This window comes from Ammodytes marinus (assembly GCF_949987685.1).
Source record: "Ammodytes marinus genome assembly, chromosome: 22".
In the NCBI taxonomy this organism is placed as follows: Eukaryota; Metazoa; Chordata; class Actinopteri; order Uranoscopiformes; family Ammodytidae; genus Ammodytes; species Ammodytes marinus.
In genome coordinates this window covers 7,475,113-7,502,283 of record NC_137226.1, presented here as the reverse complement: position 1 = coordinate 7,502,283, position 27,171 = coordinate 7,475,113, and the positions used below count along the sequence as shown (strand labels likewise).

At 42.2% G+C, this 27,171-nt stretch overlaps 1 protein-coding gene across 1 annotated transcript in view; it reads left to right on the top strand.

Moving 5' to 3' along the window:
- Nucleotides 1-6,602: 6,602 nt before the first annotated feature.
- Nucleotides 6,603-27,171, top strand: part of ntn4 (netrin 4) — a 35,380-nt gene continuing 14,811 nt past the window's right edge. The window contains exons 1-5 of the mRNA XM_080051390.1: nucleotides 6,603-7,096; nucleotides 9,131-9,690; nucleotides 17,102-17,380; nucleotides 24,772-24,898; nucleotides 25,624-25,809. Of these exons, the coding sequence (XP_079907516.1) occupies nucleotides 7,051-7,096; nucleotides 9,131-9,690; nucleotides 17,102-17,380; nucleotides 24,772-24,898; nucleotides 25,624-25,809 (1,198 nt within the window). The 5' untranslated portion in view covers nucleotides 6,603-7,050. The remainder of the gene's footprint in view (nucleotides 7,097-9,130; nucleotides 9,691-17,101; nucleotides 17,381-24,771; nucleotides 24,899-25,623; nucleotides 25,810-27,171) is intronic.

Genomic DNA, 27,171 nt, shown 5'->3' with positions numbered 1-27,171 from the left:
TATTGCGATATGTGTGTGCATGTTCTGAATGTGATTTGTGTGTGTGTGTGTGTGTGTGTGTGTATTTTAATGGGTGTGTGTTTTTAATGTGTGTGTGTGCGTGTGATGTAATGCTGTGTGTGTGTGTGTGTGTGTGTGTGTGTGTGTGTCTGTGCATGTGTGTCAGTGGATCAGGGGTTTCCGTGGGAGAGCTTAAGGGGCGTCTGTTAGTGACTTAGGGTAGGAGGTATGTGTTATGTGTTATGTGTTGATGTGCCATCGCGATGCCTGTGAATCACCTCTAATGTTTTTCTCTTTCTCTGTGTCCCCGGGGCCTTCACCACCTTCGTGTCCACACATGCTCACCCTCCCTCCCTCCTACCTGTACACTTTTCATCAACTGTCTCTCTTTCTTTCACTCTCTTTCTGTCTCTCTCTCTCTCTCTCTCTTTCTCTCTCTCATGCACACTTTTTTTACCCTGTAAAGCAAAGTCAATACTTTCCTTTTTAGTTTGGCTTTTAATTGAAATGTATTAATTGAATTTGTTTATTAAACTGTATTTGTATTTTATTTATTTATTTGTGTATCAAGGTTTTTAGTTTAATTATATTTTTTGTTCATATATTTTAAAAAGGAAGTTTTTGTCTTAATTCATGATGAAACCAGAGATTTATCACTCTCATCCCTGTGGCGCTTTTGTCGACTCATTGTTTTGGATTCTTACGGCATATTTACGGTACGGCTCAGTATCACATTTCTCACGAACCCTTGTTTTCAGCAAACAAACCGATAAAGCTCCAGTGCACAAACTGTACTTGCCAAACACCAAACAGTGAGGACAAGTTAGAATGCCACATATTTTTCCCAGGAAGTTTGTGGAGATAAAGACAGAGACAAAAATTCAGTAAATATTTATATATGACTCATGCTGCCTTGGAGTCCACTTGTGTATACTCAATTACTTTACTTAAGTACTTGAGTATTTCCATTGAATTGAATTCCACAACATTTTGGAAGTCAACATTGTACACCTACTCCAATTATTACTTTGCATATTCAGATTTATAATACAAAAGTGACGCCTTTTACTTTCGGTACTTTAAATATATTATGATGCTAGTACTTTTACTTTGGTTAGCTTTAGAATGCAGGTATTTTACTTTTATTAGAGTATTTTTACACTGTTGTAATGCTGCTTTTTCTTAAGTAAGTACTACATGCACCGCTGCTTATATTGGATGATAATGTCTTTCTGTGTTAGTCTCTGAGTGTGTGAGTACATTTTATTTACTGTCATGTAAACAGTGACTTCCCGGATCCCCCTAGTGGCCAGAAATAGGCCAGTGCAGCTTTAAATTAGAGGTCTGACATTTTCACATAATTTATAGGTACCAGAATAAGTTCCACGATAACAATGTTTTGATGACTTTGCTAAGCTAAACAGCTGCTGGCAGTTTCATATTTACCATGCAGAAATGTGAGTGGTATCAATTTTCTCATCTCACTCTCTGCAAAAAAACAAGCATAAATCTATCAACAGTTGCATCTGGATAGATAATAACATGTGGAACTGTTTGCTCGGGCGATAGCATAACAAAGACAATCTTACACATGAATGTGAATAAATTCTCATAAACAGTGGCGTAGGCACAACATGCATTTTGGGTGGGCCAGTACAGAATTGGACAAGCCATATTTTCCAGCAGATTTGCGGCAGCGTTATGCCTGGTACAGCCTGCCCCACAAGAACTACACGCAAATGCACATTTTACATACAATAAATAAATCATAAATACAAATTCTAATGTTGTCCAAGCCTTTTGTAAAAGTGAGGATCAACAAAACTACGTCTGCTTTAAAACAGTTTATTACCTGGAACTCATAAGAATAGACATACAGTAAAGTCACACAGGCGGAGAAGCACACAGCTTTGTAACCTGTTTTCACTGAAAAGGTGTTGGATAATTTCAGTGAAAGGAAGCCATTCCGGTGGTTTCATGGTGGCGTTATCGCAGCTGGATATGCTGTTGGTTTTGTGGCGACGGGTGAAAACACAGGTATTGGGCAGAAGCCAAAGGAGGAAATGCTTTTATTCAACCTGAGTAAACAAACAAACCCGTCTCCTGTAATTTCATATAGTGATATACAAGCTAGTGCCCCATGCTCTGGTCGCTGCTGAGGCCGAGAAGCCCCTGTAAACCCAAATCCACAAAATCCTTCTAACTTTGAAATCTGGGGAGTTAGTTGCATGATAGTAAGCATCTAAAAAAGAGCATATTTATCAATCCAAATGAAAGATATTGTCATATAAGTTTGATAAACTTTACAGAAATTCTCTGGTTCTTATGACACAATAAGCATGTTGAACCAATCACGGCAGTTGAAATTCTATCCATCTATCTATCTATCTGTCTGTCTGGCTGGTTGTCTTAAATGACCTCTCTGAGGCCTGTTAAAGGTTGGATTTCTGCCTGATCACAGACCCTCCTGCCATAGGCCAGAACGGCTCAGCACCACAGTGTGGCCAACTGTTCCATTCTGTGCTTGTGTAGAGCTGATGACATTCCAACTATGACGCTTCCAAAATGGCAGCGCCCATGCCTTGGTCCATGGTACGGAGAAATACGGAGATATAAGAGACCCTTTCTAAGGGAAAAAATAATAATTAAAAAAAAAATCAGCTATAATGCACTAAATTAAATGTACTTATGGATATTATGATTATTTTCTACCAAGTCTGCTATGAAAAAAATCCCAAAATTCTACACACTGCAGGTTTGAAAAAAATTATAAAATGATGATTTTATGATATTTTTTAACCTTTATTTTCATTCATATTTTTGTAAACGCTTATTGAGACACACAACTTTGATATCATATAATGATTTGAACTAGCTTAGACCAGCTTTCTAGAGGATTTAACGTTGGCAGTTGGACAGCTTCTGAGGTCTAATCTGTTTTTTAAGGATTGTCCTGACTCGTCATGAGGGGCCTGTACTTTCCTTCTCCCAAAACTGCCTGTAGTCACGACCATGTGTGGGTTTCGCTCATAATGACTGGATGACATCATAGTAGCCCTTGTTTGCATGGCTACATAATAATGAGCAGTAGCGGCTCAATCATCTCCGCTATGTCAACATCACCTGCCCTGTTCTGGCTTGCTGCTCCGATGCTCTTCAGTGAGATAAACATTCCAGATGCGTGTGTGCATGCATGTTAAAAAACAAAAGGGGCATAAGATGTTTTTTCTGTGGAGTTTCGGTCTGTTTTTTTTTCTACAGTGGCCCCCTAAGTGCAAAATCAATATGGCAAATATGAAATCCCAACAACATAGCCTATCACAAAATACATCTTCCATTCTAAATCGCATCCTTTTTCTTTTCACTATACTACATACTAAAACATGCTGGTTTGGTTTGTACACTGCAAAATGCCATTGGATGTGCAAATATTAGGGCATCTGGATATTTTGGGAATAATGCAAAATCATGTATTGGGACATCCACAATCTGTTTTTTTTTAACTTCATACTAAATAGTAGGGAAGTATCAGTATTGAACAATGGATGTTGTGTTTACATGGCCGACATTGACCAAAAACATCTTCGGAAGGGCGGGACTTAGCTGCTAAATTGCAAAAACTGTTTGACCAGCTGTCCAATCATCACAAAACTTGGGACATATCTTCAGAATGAGTTTGGCAATAGTTTCCCCAAAGCATTCTGAACCCAGACAATAGGGTCCTGCCCAAATGCTAGGCTAGCGGTTAGCAATAGTTGGAAGGCCAACTATATACCATAGATATATAGAAGAACAGTGTTCATAGTATCTATGGAAGGCACATTTAAAATCTCTTGCTGTTTGGATTTGCACTTCAGGGCCACCGTAGGTTTTTGCCTTTACCAATAATCTTCTCATTTCCTCTGTAAGTGAATTGCAGCTGATGGGATAATACCGACCACATGACTCACTTATCCAGCACACGCTTCCTCTCCTGAGAGACCAAATCCCTTCTTTCCATATTCTCTTTATTTTTTCCCTCCTGGGTGCTGGTAGCTGTGTGTGTGTGTGTGTGTGTGTGTGTGTGTGTGTGTGTGTGTGTGTGTGTGTGTGTGTGTGTGTGTGTGTGTGTGTGTGTGTGTGTGTGTGTGTGTGTGTGTGTGTGTGTGTGTGTGTGTGTGTGCGTGTGTGTGTGTGTGTGTGTGTGTGTTTAGAATCAGAACCCATGTGTCTGTAAGCCAATCAAACAACCACATGCAAAATGACATAGTATTAACACAAATAGATGTAAAACAACCGCAATAAAACAAACAAGAAAGAGACAGTGAAATCAAAGAAACAGCAAATGACCACAGAGAAACACATGATTTCAAGATATTTAGTCATATGAAGGCATATGGTTTTGCTTTGTTTGTTCTCCTAAAAACTTAGAAAGAGACAAAAATCGTTTGGTATATCATCATTTGTAGGGATACGGCTCACAGCTTTGTTGGAGAGGCCGCTCCAGCTCGGATCATTCCAGTCCGATGCCAAACGGCCCTTTGAAGTCCACAGACAGTCTACAGCTGAGAGAAAAGAGTTCACACTGGAAACACTGAATGGGCCTTTGGAGTGGATCATGAAGAGCATGGATGTGTAAAACATGGAACTCACTAAACATTAACTTTTTTGTTATTCTCGGGATGATTTGTAATAACTCTGGTGATAACTTGACCTTTCTTTAAGCACAATCATAAAGTCACAATTACTTTGATTTATGATTAAAAAAAATACCTGCATGTGATATTAGCATCAGTCTCTTTTAGCTTATAGCGTTAAAGATGGAGTCATCGGGGTGCTCCGGTGGTGTGGAGTGGGTACCATATTGGCTCCGGCCTTCGTTGCAGTGGTCGCAGGTTCAAACCCGACCCGTGGACCTTTACTGCAGGTCATCCTCCCCCCCTCTCTCTCTGTCTCCCCATTTCAACTCTGTACTGTCTAATAAAGCTTGAAAATGCCAAAAAGTAATCTTAAAAAAATAAAAAATAATCATCGATTCTGGAGAGTGCTTGTCGTCAAAACCTCTTTATGACTAAATAAATCAGTGCTTATCTCCTCGCGATCCGCTACCTGTCCGTACTGTGTGCTTTGTAAAACAAATCTGGTGTTAATGCACAGCCGAGTCACTGCAAACTGGCATGTAAACAAAGCTAAACAATCAGGGGGCTCACCATAGCTAGCAACAATGTTTAGAGAGCCTAGATTGTGTATTAACACTGGGTCTTTTCTTCACTGAGAAGTGATTTTGACAACAAGCACTCTCCAGAATGGCTGACTCCACCCTCAAGACTGCATCGGGTTCAAATCTTTGAGAAAGAATAGAGTTTATTTCTCTGCGCAATGTGTAGGAAGGCCCTCTTCCCCCAAAAACTGAACAGGTGAGGTGGTTTCATCTGGCCCAGTGCTTATTGGACACGGGTCAGAGGCTCAGAAACCAGGTCATGGTGCGATTACACAGCAGACAGAGAAAGCCAAAGCCATGCTGTGTTCAGTGGAGCCTGAACATGAACTGGCCAGAGCAGAAAGAACACCTTTTAACCAACATCACTGTACTTTTCTTCCCACAAAATTGCTTCGTCGCTGAGCACAGAGAGGGGGCACACTGAAGACGCCAGCCATGTGGAAAAATAGGCCTGGAATTCTAAAATAAAGCTCCAAGTTTTTTTTGGCTTTAGCTTTCACATTTCACTGTGTTTTTCCTTCTAAATGGATACCAGCAATGTTCTCAACAAAAGGCTGCAGCCGGGTTCCAGGCAAAGCAACCAATCGGTGTGATAACTACGTCATTAGCTCTTCCCGCGTCATTCTGTTTGTGTGTGTTCTTTCCTCCATTCAAAGCCAATTATTCAGAAATGTAGATATATATGACAGAGAAGAACATTTACTCTAGTAACCACCTAACAGTATTTGATTGAAGGTACAGTGTGTAATATCGGCATCTAGTGGGGAGATTCTAGATCGTAATGCTCCCTTAACCTGTATGGAGAATTTACAGAAGCTATACGGTGGCCTTCAAGGAAAAGTCTTTCCACAATATCAAGTGATGAGGTTAAAATGTATTTATTTATGTATTCTATTGTACTTCTTGTTGCATTTGTGGAAACCCAATATAAAACGCGTAATGAGGTTAAAGATCCACTACCTGCCCGCACTATGTTCTCCAGAATTGCTGACTCCACAACGTTAGTCTGTTCTCATTGAATTAAAACATACACACGAATACTAGGCTATATATTCCATTTCTACCAAGTCTTTTCTGAAAAAATGCAAATAAAATTCTACACACTGCACCTTTAATTGCTATAAACTTAATTATTGGACTCCTTAAACCCCTCCCAAAAGGACCCTCTTGAAGTCCGGGACCCTCATGTTTGTGATGTTGGGAGCCCCCCGGTGTGAGGAGCAGGTTTCATGGCACGAGCTGGAATGTTCGAGTGCTCCTTTAAAAAAAAAGAAAAAAATCAGAGCGAAAAAACTCAGGAGGCGGAGCTGCTTCTACCGCTGTCACCACACACACACACACACACACGCACACACACACAACCTCTCGGTCCCTATGCGCTCACACACACAGATCAGCCTCGGCAGTGCGAGTGAGTGGACGGACTTGGAGAGGGCTCTGAATACGGGGAAATGACACACGCTCACGGCCCCAAAGCACCAGCATCACCAGACCAACAGCAAGACAGACTACAAGTTCACCACCACCTTACGTCATCATTCTTCATCCTTTCTGAGTGGGACGTAACAACACACCGTCCGGAGTCATGCTGTTGTTCTTCTTCCATGAGTTATTATCGCCGTGTTGGATCGCTGCTGAGTGAAAGAGAAAGTCCACATCACTGGATTTGAATCTATAGCCTACGACGCTACGCACTTGTCGTCATTAGTTTTTTTGGATGAGATTCTAACAGTCTATTTATTTATTGTTTGCACGTTTGAATAACTCCAGTGGATTTTACCGCTCCAGTTTTTTTCCTTCCTCTTCTTCCCATATATATTTATTTGGGATTATTCCTGCCATAAGGAGATATGTTGCTTTTATGTGTAATCAGCCTGGCCGTCTTGTTCGATGCAGGTAAGTGTATTTATTTTAAATATATTTTTTCTTCTTCTATGACACATCCCATTGCAAGAGTTACTGTCACTCTTTGTGCAGAAGTCTTCAGATTTTTTAGGCAATTTAATATCTGTCTGGAAGAGTCCATAGGCCTATGATACTTGGATTTCTGACTCACAGGATGAACCCACGTGTGTGTGACAAGTTCAGAGTTTATTCTAGAATGTTCTATATTTCCAATATTCACCTCTAGGAGACAGAGAAGAACAGTAGGTGGATGTGACTGACACTGCTACATATTTGGGTGGTGGATTAGTATTAAAAATAAAAATACAAGAGTTTTTATGTATCTTTTAATTTACATTTAGATCAATAGTTTCCATAATAATAATCTCTAAGTTATTGTAAAATGACAAATAGTTACATTTAACACAATTTACTCTCTTAGTTAATATTGGCTTAAGTTTACATCCTATTGACGGGCACAATGTTATAGTAATGAAGTAGATTGTTATTCAGTAAGTTTTCCTTCAGACATACAGACTTATGTAAAAAGGGACAAAAAGTCAAAGTTCCCCCAGTGCAAAAAGTCCATTGATTATTCAAGCTATATAAGGTTTAAAATGAGTGCACGTGTGAGGCCTTTGACATGAAACGCAAAGAGAGCTCCAGGCAGGTTTTTTTTTCAAAGCGTCTGGAAGGCGTTTGAATGACTGCTCATCCTTCCACGAGCTGCCAACCTTTGTGTGTGTTACAGTCTGTCCCTCCCATGCATGCTCTCTCCCTCTGTCCCATGCATGCTCTCTCCCTCTGTCCCATGCATGCTCTGCAGCCTGCGGCCGGACGGCAGGTGCACAATGCCTCTATTATTCCTTTTGCATAACATTTCCGATTGAGGGAAATCACTTGACCTGTGTGTACACTACACGCGCACGCACACACACACACACACACACACACACACACACACACACACACACACACACACACACACTCACACTAACACTCACACTCACACTCACACAGATGTACACACACTCTCTCTCACTCTCACTCTCTCGCTCTGTCTCTCTTTCCCTCTGACACACACACACACACACACACACACACACACACACACACACACACACACACACACACACACACACACACACACACACACAGTCACTCCTCGCCCTCTCACACTCTCAGACGTACTGTTAAGATTGCTTAGATACAGGTGTGTCTGTGCAGTTTGCAAACGTGCTCAGAAGGACATTTCCAGGGTCACATTGGGTCACTGGATGCTCACTGACAAGACATTTTATTGTTTGATACGGTCCATTTTTAGATGTGCAGGTCATAGAGTGATCTGCTCGCATGGAAATAAGGTAGTTTAGGTGTGTCCTTTAAGAATTTTGATTGCGCTTTCTCTTGGCATCTTAATTTGGTAACTTATCTCTAGCCAAGCAGGGTAGTTTTGGTTTTAAGGTTTAAGGCTTTAAGATAGATACTTTATTTCTCTTTTCTTCCATCCTACCAAATAAATAGTCCCATTCAAACTGCCATCAGTGAGTTGTGTGGATAACCCATGTGAATCACAAGTTAAATTCCGTCCACTACAGCCAGAAATGTGTGGAAGAATAGTGTCGGCCTGGATACATCCCACTAGGAGAAGTGCCCTGTAAAAAGGACAACATTGAAGAAAACTCACATTTGTAACGCAACTGTTATCACCATACTTTATAATTTTGAGACACATAGACACACCTCACATATTATTTATCTAAAAAAGAGTTGACTCCAATGTAGGCAGTTAAACTTAGCCTCAAAAGTCTAGTTAAAATGAGCCTACGTTTTTCTAACTTTTTCATTGTTACAGTGTGTAGTATTTGTGTGAACTGTGAAGACAGCTGATAGTGACTGCCACACCTTGCCATACCCACCTGACACCCTCTCACTCTTTTTTTTTCTTGTTTTTTTCTCAAAGAAAGCTGTTATGTCACCTCGGCCCATATTTGGCCAGTACATGATGTGTAAATCTTTTTTTTCTCTCTCTCTCCTTTCCTCCAGGTATGTCTGCGGTGGAGTTGTCCCGTGCGGGTGTGGCCCCTCGCTGCGAGTCGCGGGCCTGTAACCCTCGCATGGGTAACTTGGCCCTGGGTCGCCGGGTCCTGACGCAAACCGTGTGCGGTAACAACGGCACCGAACTCTACTGCTCTTACTCCGACCCTGACGTCAACCTGGCCTGCACCGCCGCCAAATGCGCCAAATGCAACGCTGGCCTACCCTTACTGTCCCACTTGGCTGGGTCTATGTCCGATTCCTCGTTCCGTCATCCCAACACTTGGTGGCAGTCGGCGGACGGGGTGGAGTCGGAGACGGTGCAACTCGATCTGGAGGCCGAATTCTACTTCACGCATTTGATCGTGGTGTTTCGATCGCCGAGGCCCGCCGCCATGACCCTGGAGCGCTCGCAGGACTTTGGGAGGACGTGGAAGATGCTGCAGTACTACGCCACCAACTGCAGCGCCGCCTTCGGCCTGCAGGAGGGAAAGACGGGCGGGAAGGGACGGGACGGGGCCACATGCAGCTCCAAATACTCCGGGGCCTATCCCTGCCACCGTGGAGAGGTGAGAGAAAAGGAGCTTTAAACTATGTGTTTCTTACAGTTAAATTGTGTGTTGGAATATGTCTGATTTCAAGTTAAATAGGCTACGAGGAACTTTCAAATGATCATGAAAAAGTGAAATTTTTCCTCTGATGATCGTAAATGACCGTTCACACTGCAAATGAGACCATCATTAGGCTAAACAGCGCAATTTTTTATATATATTTTTTATTAATGCCTTTGCTCGGGTCAGATTTCTAGGGAACGTAGACAAAACGAACTATGGCATACCGGCAGCAATCGAGGCAACAAGGTTCTTTTGTTTTTGTTGATTCTAGCGCCCCCTTTGAACAAAACAACCCCAGCGCCTGCTGTCCTAAAGATCTTTGCTAGCGCATGGCGGCGGCACGTGCATTTGTTTAGGACGCAAGCGAGAGAGAGAAACGGCAGGATGCATTACAATGAAGTAATGTATTTATATGTGACTAATGTAAGATTAATAATGGTAATATTATCACAGGATGTTCCTGGGCTGCCGTGAATGGTTTAGTCTGAGTTGGCTTGGAATCTGACCCAAGCAAATGCATCAATAATAACAAAAGAAATAGCAGTTTGCTGTTTCAGTTCATTTATGATCATCAGAGGAAAAATGAGACTGTTTCATAAACATTTGAACATTCCTCCTCGTAGTCTCAAAGCTATCTTCTTAATGTATGACCACCTGCCAGAAGTGCTTTGTATCAACAGATCTGTGTCAAGTGCTTGTTGATTTTCCACATTGTCTCTCATTCCACACACACAGTGGGATCAGTCAGAAAGTAGGTTAACGCAGGTGCAAAGAGGGCGGATACACACCTGCAGTGCAGCGCTGGAGGGGCTCACAGAGAGTTTCCTGCTTTGTTATTTCTACTTCTATGAATGAATGACTAGATATGTCATATCATATATCAATACATTAAGTATATTTACATATATACATCATGCTTTGCTACATATGCTCCTGCTTGCCTAATCAAATGAATTTTAGTGCCCCCTCTACATCTGTACCCATTCTACTGGAAAACACTTACTGCTCTCTGCAGTAAGTCACGCAACATGCAAGAGTCATACGGCGTTGTTAGCACACAGAGCCGAATGAGACCAGGTGGGGGAAGGTGTGTGTGTGTGTGTGTGTGTGTGTGTGTGTGTGTGTGTGTGTGTGTGTGTGTGTGTGTGTGTGTGTGTGTGTGTGTGTGTGTGTGTGTGTGTGTGTGTGTGTGTGTGTGTGTGTGTGTGTGTGTGTGTGTGTGTGTGTGTGTGTGTGTGTGTGTGTGTGTGTGTGTGTGTGTGTGTGTGTGTGTGTGTGTGTGTGTGTGTGTGTGTGTGTGTGTGTGTGTGTGTGTGTGTGAACGTGCATGAGTGAGTGTTTAATGGGCGTACTTTGACTGTAGCACGAGAGGGCTTCCTGAAGTCCATTGATGTTTAATTGAAGCAGTGTGTGTGTGTGTGTGTGTGTCGGTGGGGAGCTGCACTACAGATGTGTGTGTGGAGGCACATGCCAAGCGTGGTGCTGCTCCTGACTCCCTGCAGTGCACTCTTATGAAATGTGTGTTTTACGCCCTCTTTGATAGGTTACTCCAAGTATTACTGACATAGTGCAGTGGTTATGGCTTTATTCTGCTGCTGCCCGTGTCATACATTGTTCTAAATGTACTCCCGCTGTGTTTCTTCTATGCACACATGTTTTCCTGGTATACTGTACATGTTGTGGAAGTATGTTTAAAGGTGGAGTCAGGGATTCCGGAGAAATATAATTATTGGTCATAGTCAGTAAATATCTCCTCGCAATCCGCTACCTGTACTTACTGTGTGTGAATGCGTTAGCGGATCATGAGGAGATGTTCACTGATTTTGAAAAAAGGTGATTTTGACAACAAGCGTTCTCCAGAATCACTGACTCCACCTTATACAGTAAGTCACTTTATGACATTTTAGCACATTTCAAAACAGCAGAAGTTGGCCCAAAGTGCTTTCCGGTCAAGGCATATACAGTATCAGACACAAGGCCATTCAAATTGCTTTACAGCGGCATAATATACATCAAGATTAGACATTAGAAATTGCATTTAAGAAATAGTAAAAAACAAAGAAAATACATCAAGCTTCCGGATTAGCCTACTTTAGACATCATGTTGATCACATCCGTGTCTGTTCGGACTGAGGTCTCTTTTCCCAATTTGCGTGCGTGCGTGCGTGTGCGTGCGTTTGTACGCGCGACCACGTCCTAGGGGACTGTTCATGTGTGCCAGGAAGCCGACGTTATGTTGATGTCTGATCACACACACCTCTGAAAACTGCAGACGTTTGTGTCCTCGCGGGCTCTGAACAAAGCGGACAATGTTTCTCCTCCTGTTGCTTCGACATCAACTGCCACCCGCGGCAGTTGATTTTATATATTATCTATGCCCCCGACACAGACGTGGCCGTTGGCAGTTTAAAACTTTAAAACACGGCGCGGGCTAACGTGCTGCTATGTTTGGCTGCGCGCAGCTACTGATCCTGGGTCAGCCACAACGTTAAGAGTGACTGTAGTACAGAGCCGGTGGGATGCACGGGGCGGATCATTCTGCGCATGCGTTAAATGTGTTAAAAAAATGAATGCCGATAATTCCAGAAATTAATCACCCTGCGTTAACACGCTAATTTTGACAGCCCTAGTAAAAAGAGAATATTTCCAACAAGGAGAAGGAAAAAAACAGCACAAACCCCTTGTGAACATCAATGTTTATGGACGGGCCTCTACTTACAAGAAAAAAACTCTGACTTTTAAAAGTTATTTTAACACAATTTTCGCACGAAGGTGTTAAAAATAGCAGCTTCCTTTCCTTTCCGTATACGCCTGAGCCACCTGTGTGTGTAGGAGCGAGACCTTTCACCCCCTAACCCCCCGAAGGGATGACCCAGGGGTAACAGAGGTCAAGTGTGGAGCTCCAACGGATCAACAGCTGTTGCTGTGCTCATTTGTTCAGAGTGATTGTACCTGTATACACACAGTCAAACAGCCTGTGGCGTTTTGCATGGCGATGATAGTGACAAATCGTTATACTTTGCAGTGTGTATTATGAGTGTGTTTGCATTTGTGTGCTGTTTTAGAGTTTGAAAGTATAAGCATGGATGTGCACCTGCTATTACAGTATATGTATGAAGTTCTCCATTCTTGCATCTATTCCAGGCACCTGTAATATAGTTTCAAGGCTTATTGATTGATTAGTATCCTTGGAAAACCTGGAGCTTAAATGTTTGATAAAACCACATTTCTTTAGACAAAAATCACAACCCAATACATGTAAAACTTAGATAGATTTTATTTGACTTGGACATCACAATTGCATTGGACGAACCCAGATGCATTGTTTAAGTTTTTTTTTTTTTTTTTTTTAAGATTTTTTTTGGCATTTTTATGCTTTATTGATAGTGTAGAGACAGAGTTGAAATGGGGCAGAGAGGGGAGTGACATGCAGAGAACGACCGCGGGCTGGAATCGAACCCGGCTCTGCTGCTGGCCGAGGCCCATGGGGGGGACGCCCATACCAACTGAGCTAAGGGCGCCCCATTGTTTAAGTTTTTTAAGTATACATTCTAATTCTCAACACCTGTCCAATATATCACTGAGTGAGCACTGCAGAAACTCAACAAAATAGGGCTCAAATCTCATAATTTATCAAGCGAGAAAGTCCAAAAGATGCCTGATTCTGCTTCGCAGATGTGAAGATTTCACGCTTTTTCTCTGTAATAATTGTAATTGAATTAAAAATGTATATAATTGTACATTTTATATATAACATTGTTCAGACAGAATAAGTTATTTCAAGACTTCACCTTGTACTCTTCATTACTTGTAATGGACATTCTTGAGTATATTATGGATTAAACCGATTAGCCTTGTGCTCATTTGCAGTGTGAACATTACATCATAGGGCCTAACAAAGTGGTCCAGACAAGGCTAGACATGCCAGAAACGCAACTGCATCGACAATATCTCAAGAACTATTAAAGTAAAAGTAAATAAATCCTTTAAGTTTGCCTGCATGCATGTGTTGGCCAGGGTTAAACTGATGCCAGTGAATGTAACTGGGGGTTGTAATGTAGCTGGGAGCGATTGCAAGCAGCAGATAGTCTCGGCTTTCTACCATGAAAAGCATGTCATCTCTTGCTTTGAAAGCGCCTTCGTTTTCACCTGTAATGTGGGGAAAAGGTGGTGTGTGTGTGTGTGTGTGTGTGTGTGTGTGTGTGTGTGTGTGTGTGTGTGTGTGTGTGTGTGTGTGTGTGTGTGTGTGTGTGTGTGTGTGTGTGTGTGTGTGTGTGTGTGTGTGTGTGTGTGTGTGTGTGTGTGTGTGTGTGTGTGTGTGTCTGTGTGTCTGTGTGTGTGTGTGTGTCTGTGTGTGTCTGTGTGTGTGTCTGTGTGCTTGTGGCTCCTGTCTTATTCATGAGGTCAGCCAGGCTGGAAGAAAGAATGTGAGTGTTTCTTGTAGCTACTGACCTCCTTAGGGAAGAGAGAGAGGCACGCTGGATTACACACACACACACACACACTCATTCTCTCTCTCTCACACACTCTCTCACACACACACACACACACACCATGCCCTTTCGGATAAACACATTACAGTCTACTCTCCGTCTGTCTGGTGGGAAGGAAGTGCTGTTGCTCTGATGGATGTTGGTACCGTTGGCTAGACCCCCCCTCTCCGTCTCTCTCAATGCCCATTGTGCCTGTTTACCAGATTACAGTCCAGAGCACTTTGATGGAATTAAAGCCAGACTTACTTTTATTTTTCCGGCCTGAAGTGGACACATGGCCCTCGGTGAACCCACTTAAAGGTGGAGTCGGCGATTGCGGAGAACGCTTGTTTTCAAAATCAGCGCATTTCTCCTCACGATCCGCTTACCTGTCTGTGAAACTGATGTTAAAACACAGCCTAGTGTCTATAAACTGGTATGTACACAAAAAGGGACCCACAGTAGCTTGCAACATGCCCCGTTACAGAGCCTAGGCTGTGTATTAACACTGGATCTTTTTTTTTAAACATGGCTTGTTTGCCCTGAAATGTACTACACATAAAACCTTTAACCTATGTGCTTTCAAGTCTCCACTTTTAGTATTGTGTTGATAATTATTCTACTAATGATTCATATCCTGGCGCAATGGTGCTCCGATTCCACATTAGTGAGAAAAGTTTAAAATAGCAGATGTTTTCCAATCTGCACTTGTGACAATGTTTCTGTAAATTCGATTACAGTTAAAGGCTCCCTGTGGAGTTTTCAGTCAGTATGAAGTTTTGTGAAGTTTAATAGTCACAAAAACACATTGTGAGTTTCCAGGAGGCTAAACAAACTCAATGAATGTCTTTCCAATCTCGTGAAATACTTGCACAGCATGTGATAAATGCAGCAGCCACTTATGGATGTATTTTGAAAGAAGATATTTTGGAACGTGCTTGATTTTTCAATGTTTGCTATCTCAGTTTGGAAGTTGGTTTCCATTAGCCGCTTTTGGGTTAAAATGATTTTTCCCGAAACATTTGCATTGATTTTCATAGTGGTTTAAGGCCCTAAACATATATAATAACGTCCTCTTTTAAATCAGGAAATATTTCCCATAATGAAATGTGAAACGGAAAAGAGAGAACACTAATACTCTTTTGAATATGTTTCAAATTTGATTGTATTTTCTATATTTTTCACCTTTTATACATGTTGCTTGGTTGCCTAAAACCTTTGAAGGACTTTAACCCTCTCCGGGGCTTAGATTAACATAAACCTGGGTCTCACATCTGCATATTTGCTAACACATCAATACCTAGTTTTAAGATCAAAAAAGAACACTAAAAGACATGATTGCTCAATATAAGCTCCAAGAGGACCCCTTGTTGGAATTTTTTTCTCGTGTGTGAAGGAATCCACGCCCGCTGCATGCCTGTGTGGTTGTGTGTGTATGCTGGTGTTGCTGTGGTGTCGTCGGGGCTGTCGCCGAGGCCTTTTGTGCGGCCCTGAGTTATGTGAAGCTGCTTCTCCGTCCCCCAGTCTTTGTCTAGGGCCACTGCTGTCCGTGCTCTCCCGCGGACCGGCGCCCCTCTGGACTATTTGTCGTGTTTCTTCTTAATTGTGGATCACAATGCGGCGACCCCGTGACCTTTTCACAACAACAGGGCAAAATTAATAGCGCTCCGCCCATCACACATCTCGAGCCAGTCATCCGGCCAATGAGGGAGCCGCATGGGGGCCTTTTGCTCGCCATCTAAAAGAAAACACAAAAACACCCACCCACACACACACACACACACACACACACACACACACACACACACACACACAAACACACACAAACTACTCATCCCATGATATCAATGACAGCCAGTGACAGCAACTCACACTTTGATAAAAGGGGACACTCTGCAAACACACACATTTCTTTCACAGTGAGAGTTGGGGCAGACACCAACTTTTTTTTTGCCTCAACAACAGCAGCGGTGTTTGTTGCTAGCAGCAGCAGTAGCCATGACGATGGGATGGCAGCGTATAAAGGGATCTTCCATTTGAAAGATATCTAGGGACCAGCCAGGGTAAAGACAGAGAGAGACAGTGTGTGTGTGCTAGTGTGTGTGTGTGTGAGAGAGAGAAAGGACACCCTAATGGTCACGTGGTGTTGTAGTCAATGACGCCGGGGTGTAAGGTCATAGTTTAGTCCACAAAATGATACCTTAACAAACCCACATTAACATGACAGATGTAGGGACATGGGAAACATCAATGAACCCAATTGTGCAGCAGAATAAACCCGTCTAATCCCCATATATCATGAAGTGCTGCTGCTGTGAGTGAGAAAACAGCGTCTCAATCTTCTCTTTTGTAGTATAAAGAGTTTTACTATCCTTTTAACATGATAAAAGACATAAAGCCAAAAGTTTAATAAACCAAAGGTCGTAAAAATCATAAATCCACAACAAAAACAACTCTGGGGTTAGGCTTAGAGTTTCTGAATGGAGAACCAAACGTGTGTGTGCCACAAGTTCAAAATCTTAATCCCAGAGCCCAAGTTAATGCAAATTAAGTTCTTTAAAAAGACTTCTGATTTTGCAATCGGGTGTTGCATTGATAAAGAGCTTTTAGTTTCAGGTATTTCTTAGTTAAGCTATACCTGAATTGTGATGATGTGATTTCTGCCCAGTTTTGCTGGTTTCCCTTGTATCTATATACCCTATTAAAACTCACCTTAGCATTTACCCATTCAACAGCAGTCAGTAAAACAGTTGACTCATTATGAATTGTGACAGCATATATCTCTCTCTCTCTCTCTCTCTCTCTCTCTCTCTCTCTCTCTCTCTCTCTCTCTCTCTCTCTCTCTCTCTCTCTCTCTCTCTCTCTCTCTCTCTCTCTCTCTCTCTCTCTCACAGGTGATCTACCGGACCCTGCCAAAGTGGGAGTCCCTGGACCCGTTTGGGTTGGAGGGACAGCAGCAGCTCAGGGTGACCAACATCCGAATCCGACTGTTAAAACTCCAGCCGTGCCCGTGCCAGGCCAAAGACCTAGGCTCCGTAGACGAGGATCTCCCAACACAGCACTTTGCCATCTATGACCTCATAGTGAAGGGAAGCTGCTTCTGTAACGGACACGCCGAGCAGTGTGTTCCTACCCCGGGATACCAGCCAATCAGAGACCGGACAAACCATGTGGTAAGATATTAGCATTGTGCTAAGGTTTTTTTTTTATATATATATATATATATTCACAATATAAACAACACAAATCGTATAAATATAACATATCTACATGTACATAATAATAATTGATAGGTTTTATATAGCGCTTTATTGCCTAGGCACTCAAAGACGCTTTACAGGGTTCCTGGTTCAATTCGTTCACACACAGTCATACTGGTGGTGGTAAACTACCATAGTAGCCACAGCTGCCCTGGGGCAGACTGACGGAAGCGTGGCTGCCATTCAGCGCCTACGGCCCCTCCAACCACCACCTCAAACATACAGCAGTCATACACATTCACACATGGCAAGGTGGGTGAAGTGTCTTGCCCAAGGACACAACAACCATGACACAGGTGGCCGGGCGGGGATTGAACCGCCAACCCTTGAATCGTTGGCCAACCCGCTTAACCACCTGAGCCACGGTCGCATACAAAGGAAAACTTAAAAAGAAACAAATTGTGCAGTTGAGATTAAAATAAATAAATAAATAGAGGCTTGTTCAGGAAATCTCCAATCTCAAAGGCCATATCAAACCATTCAACTTTTCATTATCTGTGTTAGAGTTACATTTGTTTACGGTCGGGTCTAAAAATAGAACTTTAGAATGTCTTGGACTCTTTCTAAACGTGGAAGTCTGTCCTTGTCCATGATCACATTGTAGTAGTTTTAGTTTGACAAAATAATCTCAACTCAAGGTCCATTGTTTTGCATAGCTACAAACTAAGTCTGCTGAAAGCTATATAATAGATAGACAAACGAGTAAGTGTATCTTTAAAGGTGGAGTCAGAGATTCTGAAGAACTCTTGCGGTCAAATCACTTTATGTCAAAATCTTTGAATATCTACTCGTGATCCGCTACCTGTACTCTATGTGCAATTTGAAAAAAAAAAATCATCTGTGTTTTAGTTAAGAAAGAGATATGTGGCTTTATTTTAAATGCCACATCAAAATACATTAAATATTAAGGGTAAAAAAACTCCAGGGAGTGTGTGTATTTTCGGGATAACGGACCGTCTGTCAGACCAATGGTAAAAAATAATAATTGAGCCATCGGAATTTTCGGCACCACCCATTTTAAGAGATTTGCTTTCGGAGCAAAACTCTTTGTCAGTGATTACATGTCCGTTGTAAATACGCCTGTTCGTGTGATACTAATGCGCCACACTTGTTTTGACATTTCTTACATTTCTTTCCATTGTTCCAAGCTGTCAGTTGTTTGGATAATTGTCATGAGGTAATCACACCCACCACGGGTCACTTGTTATTGAGGAAATCAGTAACAAGGCCTTTGATACTTAACAAACTAAATGGTTTTTGTTCGTGTGTGTGTTGGCAGCCGTCTCAATAACAGACTAAAGTAGGGGTGGTGTGTTGGGTCACCTTTCGCTCTGTCTGGTCAGATAAACATTCCCTTTTGTACAACAACAACAGATGTAGATACTGATTTGACTGAGGCATAATGATGGTGTTGATGTGTGTGTGTGTGTGTGTGTGTGTGTGTGTGTGTGTGTGTGTGTGTGTGTGTGTGTGTGTGTGTGTGTGTGTGTGTGTGTGTGTGTGTGTGTGTGTGTGTGTGTGTGTGTGTGTGTGTGTGTGTGTGTGTGTGTGTGTGTGTGTGTGTGTGTGTGTGTGTGTGTGTGTGTGTGTGTGTGTGTGTGTGTGTGTGTGTGTGTGTGTGTGTGTGTGTGTGTGTGTGTGTGTGTGTGTGTGTGTGTGTGTGAGAGACCATAAGAGTGAGGACATATTTGGAAAAGTGAGGACATTTTGACCGGTTCTCAATTCTAGACAGGCCTTTAAAGACACTATGTTTTAAGGTTCAGGTTAGAAGTAGGTTTAGGTAAGGTTTTGTGTGTGTGTGTGTGTGTGTGTGTGTGTGTGTGTGTGTGTGTGTGTGTGTATTGATAATGTAGGTGTGATAAATCATGAGTGTTTTAGAGCCGGGTTACTATCACAACCATCTCTACAAACAGAAACGCTGGATTGACTTTGAAGCCGAGCTGCAATCAGCGACAGGGAAAGTGAGTCACCAATGAGTTTCCTATGCAGCTTATATAAGCAAAGACATTTAGATGGGATAAACAATTACAAAAGCACTGCATCAACATATACAGCAGTACAATCTGGCTGGTAGTAGTATTATTTTGTTAGGCTGATTTTAGCATTGTAAATATTTGAGGGGTTGAGAAAACTCAGATGGCAAGATTAGATGTTTTATGTTTATTTTCTTCACATAAACACACAACAAAACAAAACATTTTGATACATATCTCTAGGTTTTGAAAGAGTAGCGATCAAGATACGGACTCAAATGGACACTAAATTTCAACTACCTCAACATTTTTTTAATGTATTTCTGTACTGAAATGTCTTATTAGTAAGTCCAATTTTGAAATGTTTTAATATGTATAACGGTTATAATGGTAAATAGACAAGTCACAACAAGCATACAGGACCGTTTAGTGAGCTTGTTAAGTTTATCTTCTGACTTTTCTGCAGATGCAGGCTAAGGCTTCCAATTGACTACCAGTGTTTAAGCTAAGCTAACTAGCGATGAGCGAGCTTTGCCCATTTCTTTAAACAAAAATGTATGCCCAGCTAAAGTAATTGTTTCTGTTGCCTTTTCTTGAACCCGAGAGCGAGGCAACAACAATCAAAATATACAAACATTTTGAATTATTCCTTTAAGTTTTAATGCTTATCATCTGTTGCGCTTCTGCATATCGTCCTTTCGTTTTCAAACCCTCAAAAATGTGCGTTCTGACAAGCGGATGAAAGAAAACTAATATTTTATACTGATTTGAAAACAGAGAAAATGTCTGGTATTTTAGGTGATAAATGAGCCAGACGATTTGTGTGTTTTCTTTGCTGATATACCAGTGATGGCCGGTTTATTGGACACAGTCTTTAAGTCTTTTAAATCGGACTATTTTCATTTTTCTTGCCAAGAAATTCCAAGTGGCTCTACTGATTGTTTTCATCAGGATTTGCTACTTATGAGGGTAGAAAATCCGCTAAAACTGGGGGCTGTAAAACTCTCCCTCTGCACGCCAGGATACCAATAATAATACATCCGTATGAGGCTTATATGTGGTGAATATGACACTGAATCGCTGATGTTGATTTTTCATTAAAAATGATTTGACCACCAACAGTGAATCATACTAAAAGCCTCTTGAACCCTGCTTTAGAATAGTAAAAGATCAATATATCAAAAATGTGTGTCTCAATTAGCTTTTACAAAAATCCGATCCAAATAAATGTTCATAATTATTATAAAACTTTCTTTACTGTCTAGAGAGTTTGACAGGACTGTGTGGGCGTGGCCGTATCAAACTGTTTCTATGGCAACAGTCATTAGCCTCGTTTGAGATGTCGCCGTCTTGCTAAGACCTGTGCAATTATGACGCTCGGCTTGCTGAGCGCAGAGCATTTTTGCAGCATTTTTGTTGTGCGCTCAGCAAGACGCGCGTCATAGTTGCGCAGGTCTGAGCAAGACGGCTCCAAGTCGAACAAGGCTAATGTTTTTATAGATTGTTTGGGCAGAGAACTGCCGTGATAGGTTAAAAATACTTACTGTGTCATAAGAACCAGAGCATCATCTAAACCGACTTCATCAAACTTAAATGACAATATCTTTTATTTGGATTCATGAATATGCCTTTACTCTTTTCAGGTGCTAACTATCATACAACTAACTCGCCACATTACACATTTAGAAGTATTCTGTGGATTTGGGTTGGCTTCTTCACAACATTACCTCAGGTCATAGGAGCGTGGTTGTGCTGTGTGCCATGCGGGAGTGTTCGGTAAACACACGCAGCAGTTATATAAGTGCCTTTTATTCCCGCCTATCAGCAGTTTTTGTTTTTGTGTCTCTGTTTCGACCCCGAGCCGACTTTTCTGGCAAAACCCAAACAAGCAGAGCAGCACAAGACAGGAGATGAGGGCAGAGATAAGGGATCAGGAAGGGTGTGTGCACGGGTGGAAGTAAGCTAGTGTTCAGATCCTTTACTATAAGCATCAATGCAACACAATGTAAATACTCAACTATAAGTAAAGGTTGTGCATTAGAAATGTAAAAGTACATAGGTATTAACAGCAACATCTATGTTAACCTCCTACAAGGAACTTTTAAATGTTTGTGAAACGGTTTCATTTTTGTATAATATTCTATAAGGGCATTGTATATGTTTGTAGTGAGGCTGTCCTGTGAGAACTACGTATTTGGTTAAGGATAGCTTTATGACGAAGCTATGATAGCTTTATTTTTTTCCAGCTGATCCAAGGGGGGTTTAAGGGGGATTTTCCCACTTCAAACATCTGGATACATAGTTTTTAGTGCACACTAGTAAGGAATAATAAAAAACTAATGCTGTCAGCATAAAAAAGTATAAATGTGCCTATTGAAATGTAGTGGAGATGAAGTATATACTGTAGTTGCATGAATTGAAATACACAAGTAAAAGAAACCTTGACGGTGTATTTAAGTACAGCACTTGAGTAAATGTACTTAGTTACATTCCTATATGTTTCATAAATATGTCTGACCTTCCAAAGGCATCTTCATATACAGTACACTAAACATAAGCAACATTAAATTCTTCTCTGTAGTACACTGTGTCTTGTTTGTTTGGTCTGCTGTTTGTAAGGCGTGTGCTTAAGCATGCAATGTTTTGTCTGCAAGTCTTCAAGTATGTGTGTGTGTGTGTGTGTGTGTGTGTGTGTGCGCGCGGTAATCAGTGGTGAAAGTGGCCGTGATAAGTCGAGTCATTTCTGCACACACACACACACACACACACACACACACACACACACACACACACACACACACACACACACACACACACACACACACACACACACACAGTGAGCGAGCGTACAGACGAAAAGAGACCAATGTTTGTTTGTTTTGTTGTTGTTTATCTGTAATCCAGGCCCCCTCTCAAGTCCCCACTTTGCGGTTTAGGGTGATTTCACTGTCTGTTAGTTAGCCACAAAGCCAACACACACACATACACGCACGCACACACACACACACACACACACACACACACACATACACACACACACACACACACACACACACACACACACACACACACACACACACACACACACACACACACACATACACACACACATAATGATCCAGGGACAGCCAGTGGAGCGTTTGCAGCAATTAGTCCAGTCAGACAGTGTGTGTTTCTCTTTCCCTTCTCACTCTCCTTCTTTTCTTTTCTTTTCATTTCTTTCACTTACATCTTCCTCATTTATTTACCGGGACACTCCACAGATTTTAAACATAAAGGTCTGTTTACTCAGAGCACAAAAGGACTCGGCCTGCGTGTAAAGAGTTATGTAATGTCTTCTCTGGGTCTAGGGGAAAGTTTTTTTTTAGAACTTTACTTTATTGTAGTGCTCTACAAGTAGAGATTACTTACAAGATATGGAACATCAATTCTTACAGGCTAAGTTAGTATGTAGAACTCAAAATGTGACGTTTTTATAATATACAGTGTATATGTATTTCTACTATATATGAATGATAAGTTATCTCAAGAAAAGATAAGTAGTTGGCTCAAATGTAGGCAGTTTTCCTTAAACTTAAATGGCCAGTTTCGTAGACATGGACTAAATGGATATTTTTCATTAAAGGAAAGTTAGCCCAAGACCATAGGCTTGATAAATTAGCCTCAAAACAAAACATTCTACTGATTGTTGCCTTGAAATGTTTTAGTTTTCACATATTTCTTTTGATTTTAACAGTGTAGGATCTTTGAGCCATCAGCAGTTTCCACAAATATGTCAGCACTCAGCATCATGTCCAGCCCTGCGCCATCCTCTCTCTCTCTCTCTCTCTCTCTCTCTCTCTCTCTCTCTCTCTCTCTCTCTCTCTCTCTCTCTCTCTCTCTCTCTCTGTACAGCCGAGCTTACATGGTTTGCGTGTGTGCAGCTCTCAGTGTGTACATGTGTTAATTGTCCCGTATCACGGTATGGTAAACATGTGAATGGGCTGAAATACCAGCTGTCTGGACCGGAGCCAACTACTGATTCTGCTACTGCCGGCTTCTACCCCTCCACCCTACGCTCCTGTACTCTTCTGCTTCTCGTCTATTTTTTTCATCAATTACTTAAATTTATTTTTGGTGATATGTGTCATGAGGTCTCCTATTTGCCTGGGCTCCTCATTTATGCAATTGCTTCCGCTTATTAGAGTGATTTGAGATGGCGTTCAATCAGTCGTGTGTGTGTGTGTGTGTGTGTGTGTGTGTGTGTGCGTGCGTGCATGCGTGAGTGTGTGCATCCACATTGCAGGACTGACCCGGGGTCGGTTCAGGCAGAGAACATGCTTGTTCTGGCTTTGCTCTTTAACATGTGCCTGTGTTTAATTTTATACAAAAGTATAAAAGGTTGCTTGTATGGGAATTAGAGCTATTTAGGAGTTGCTGAGACATCGCACATCCCGTGGGATGTCTATGTGCACAATCGCATGTGTAGTTGCGTGTGTGTGTGTGTGTGTGTGTGTGTGTGTGTGTGTGTGTGTGTGTGTGTGTGTGTGTGTGTGTGTGTGTGTGTGTGTGTGTGTGTTTGTTTGTGTGTGTGTGTGTGTGTGTGTGTGTGTACATTTGTGTGTGTGTGTCTGGCACTGTAATCGTTGTATAATTGTGTGTGTGTGTGTGTGTCCTAAATTACAGTTGCACGGTGTAACGCAAACAAATAAAGAGCTTCCTCAGATGCCTTGCCCCCCCCTTCCTTCAATCATTATCCAGCATGCATGGCATTCCAGCTCACAGGAATGACAAGGAGATTGTTATTGTGCTCTGAGCGCTGCATACTTGCACTCTTCTCTCACACACACACACACACACACACACACACACACACACACACACACACACACACACACACACACACACACACACACACAGGCTTTTCAGACCGGAGGCCCGTTCTTGTTTCCAGTGATGAAGCCAAACAATCAATTTCCATTCACTAATTTCAGGCAAGGGAGTACGAGAGCGATGGAGAGAGAGAGAGACAGAGAGAGAGAGTGAGTGAGAGAGAGAGAGGAAGTAATGGGAATCAAAGGAAATGTGGAGGAAGTGGAGAACGATTTAAAAGGCAGATAGTTGTAGAAAAAATATGGAGATGGAGTATGGAGAAATTGAGAGATTTCTAGAATAATTGTAGGGCCCCAAAAGGCTTCTCCTCACGTGGGAAACTTCCCCTTCCATCACATTGACCTCTTTGTTCATCTCTCTCTACCTCTGCCTATCATTTTTCTTCTTGCTAATGAGTTTGTTCTCTCTCTCTCTCTCTGTCACTCCCTCACTCTCTGCCTCTCTCTCTCTCTCTCTCAGGTCCATGGGAAGTGTGTGTGTAGACACAACACTGCAGGTGACCACTGCGAGCGCTGTGCTCCGCTCTACAATGACCGGCCGTGGCAGCCCGCCGACGGCCTGACGGGGGCGCCGCATGAATGTCGCAGTGAGTCCAAACCATTTCTCTACATTTCGCAGCCGCCATCAGTGGCATAAAAAAAACATATAAAGTTTAAAGGAGAAGTGATATGGTCCTTTTAGCTAACTTCCTGCAGCTAGCAGTCCCCTCGTCCCTATACGTCACCACCACATGAACGCAAAGCCGTCTTCGTCAGATAGTGCCGGGATGGAGAGCAGCGAGTCGTCGTTCACGGGCACAGAGACCCAACTCTTTATAGCGCCCCGTCTCCTGATTGGATAAAAACGAGCGGGATACCCGAAATTGTATCTGGCAATTACCGCAAAGCTGAATGACTGGGAGACCTGTATTATGAACTGCGCATATTGTTTAAGTGATTGCTGTATGAATATAGAGTGATTTCTCATGTATATTAACCAAACAATATCGCTAACTTCTCCTTTTTAATATATAAACAGGCAAATTATTTAACCATTTCAGATGCAGGTAGAGGCTAACTCATTATATAGCATGTAAGGCAGCCTGTATGGTACTGTATGGTTTTGTCCATTGACAGGGACACAGTGAAAGGGAGGGGCACCCTAATGGCTATTTCAAAATGTTTTCTCAATTAGAATGATCAAAAATCAGAGCTGAAACACAAAGTTTCCTAGTGAAGCAAAACTGAATTGAGTCAATAAATATACAGCATTAGTCCTATATTTTAGTCAACGCATGTCGTCGGTTACTGATACGTTGATTTCCTCCCATAGAGTGTAAGTGTAACGGACACGCCGAGAGCTGCCATTTTGACTGGACGTCGTGGCGTGAGTCCGGGCAGCGCAGCGGAGGCGTGTGTGACTGTCTGCACAACACAGAAGGGCCCCAGTGTGATAAATGCAAAAGCGGCTTCTACAGAGACACACAGAGACCGCAAACAGCCCCCGACTCCTGCAAACGTAAGATGCACACACACACACAACACACACCATGCAGTTACTTCTCACTGAAATCTGTAATTTTCTTACAGATTATAATGAAGTAGTTGAAATGACGACTTTGTCCTTTTTAAATTTCCAAAATGATTTTGTCAAATATTGTGAATGATCAAATTGTGAATAAGGAAGGTTTCAATTGATCCTCATGATGCAGGACTACACCATTGTTGTCAGTGATATTTTGAGTATTTTATTATCAGAGTTTTTACATTCAAGTAGCAGCTGTTGTATCCGAAGAAAATAATCATAATCCATTGAAGGAATATTTTTACATACTGACCCCTTTATATAGCATATTATCATAGAGGAGTCATTGCTTGATTTGGCCGCTGGTTTATATGAGATGAGTTTGAGGAATTTCACTAGTAAATATCAGATTTTTTGGCAAACTGACGCAGTGAAACCCACAAACGCAACGTTACGAACACACTATAAAATGCCATGACGCAAAACTATCCACACTGGTTGATGAACACACACACACACACACACACACACACACAAACACACACACACACACACACACACACACACACAAACATACCACTGGCACGGCGCTCTCAATCTCCCAAGGAATGCTTAAGGACTGAGATCACAAGCCACGACGTGCCGGATAACGCTGATTCCTGATGGGCACCTGGCTGTGTGTGTGTGTGTGTGTGTGTGTGTGTGTGTGTGTGTGTGTGTGTGTGTGTGTGTGTGTGTGTGTGTGTGTGTGTGTGTGTGTGTGTGTGTGTGTGTGTGTGTGTGTGTGTGTGTGTGTGTGTGTGTGTGTGTGTGTGTGTGTGTGTGTGTGTGTGTGTGTGTGTGTGTGTGTGTGTGTGTGTGTGTGTGTGTGTGACGGCAGACGCCCACGCTCCATCCAAGGTTTACACCATAGTTAATCATCACATGGTGGCATTCCTACGTCTTGACTCAAAAGCTAGACACACAACGCCCTGCTTGTCCATCTCCACTTGTTTTGCAATTTCTCATGTGTGAGTCGGCGCTTGAGGGTAATCATTGAGGCAATAGTTGTACTTGTGTGAGGGGGTCCTGTGTGTGTGTGTGTGTGTGTCTGGGTCGGGTGGCGTGCTGCCCTCCGGTGATGAGACGAGTCTTAAGTAAACATGTGATAGTCATCCATAAACACACAGCAGCGGCTACATTCTCCCTCTGATTATCTGTCTGATTTGACCCAGTGAGCACAGCCCCGCAGGTATGCTGCTGGACTCCCGCTTGATTACTAGGCCTACAAGAGTCTGTGTGTGAAATCTGCAAATTGCACCAGACCATCCAAAAGCAGCTGGAGGAGAGAATATGTTGGCTAACAGCCCAATTGTA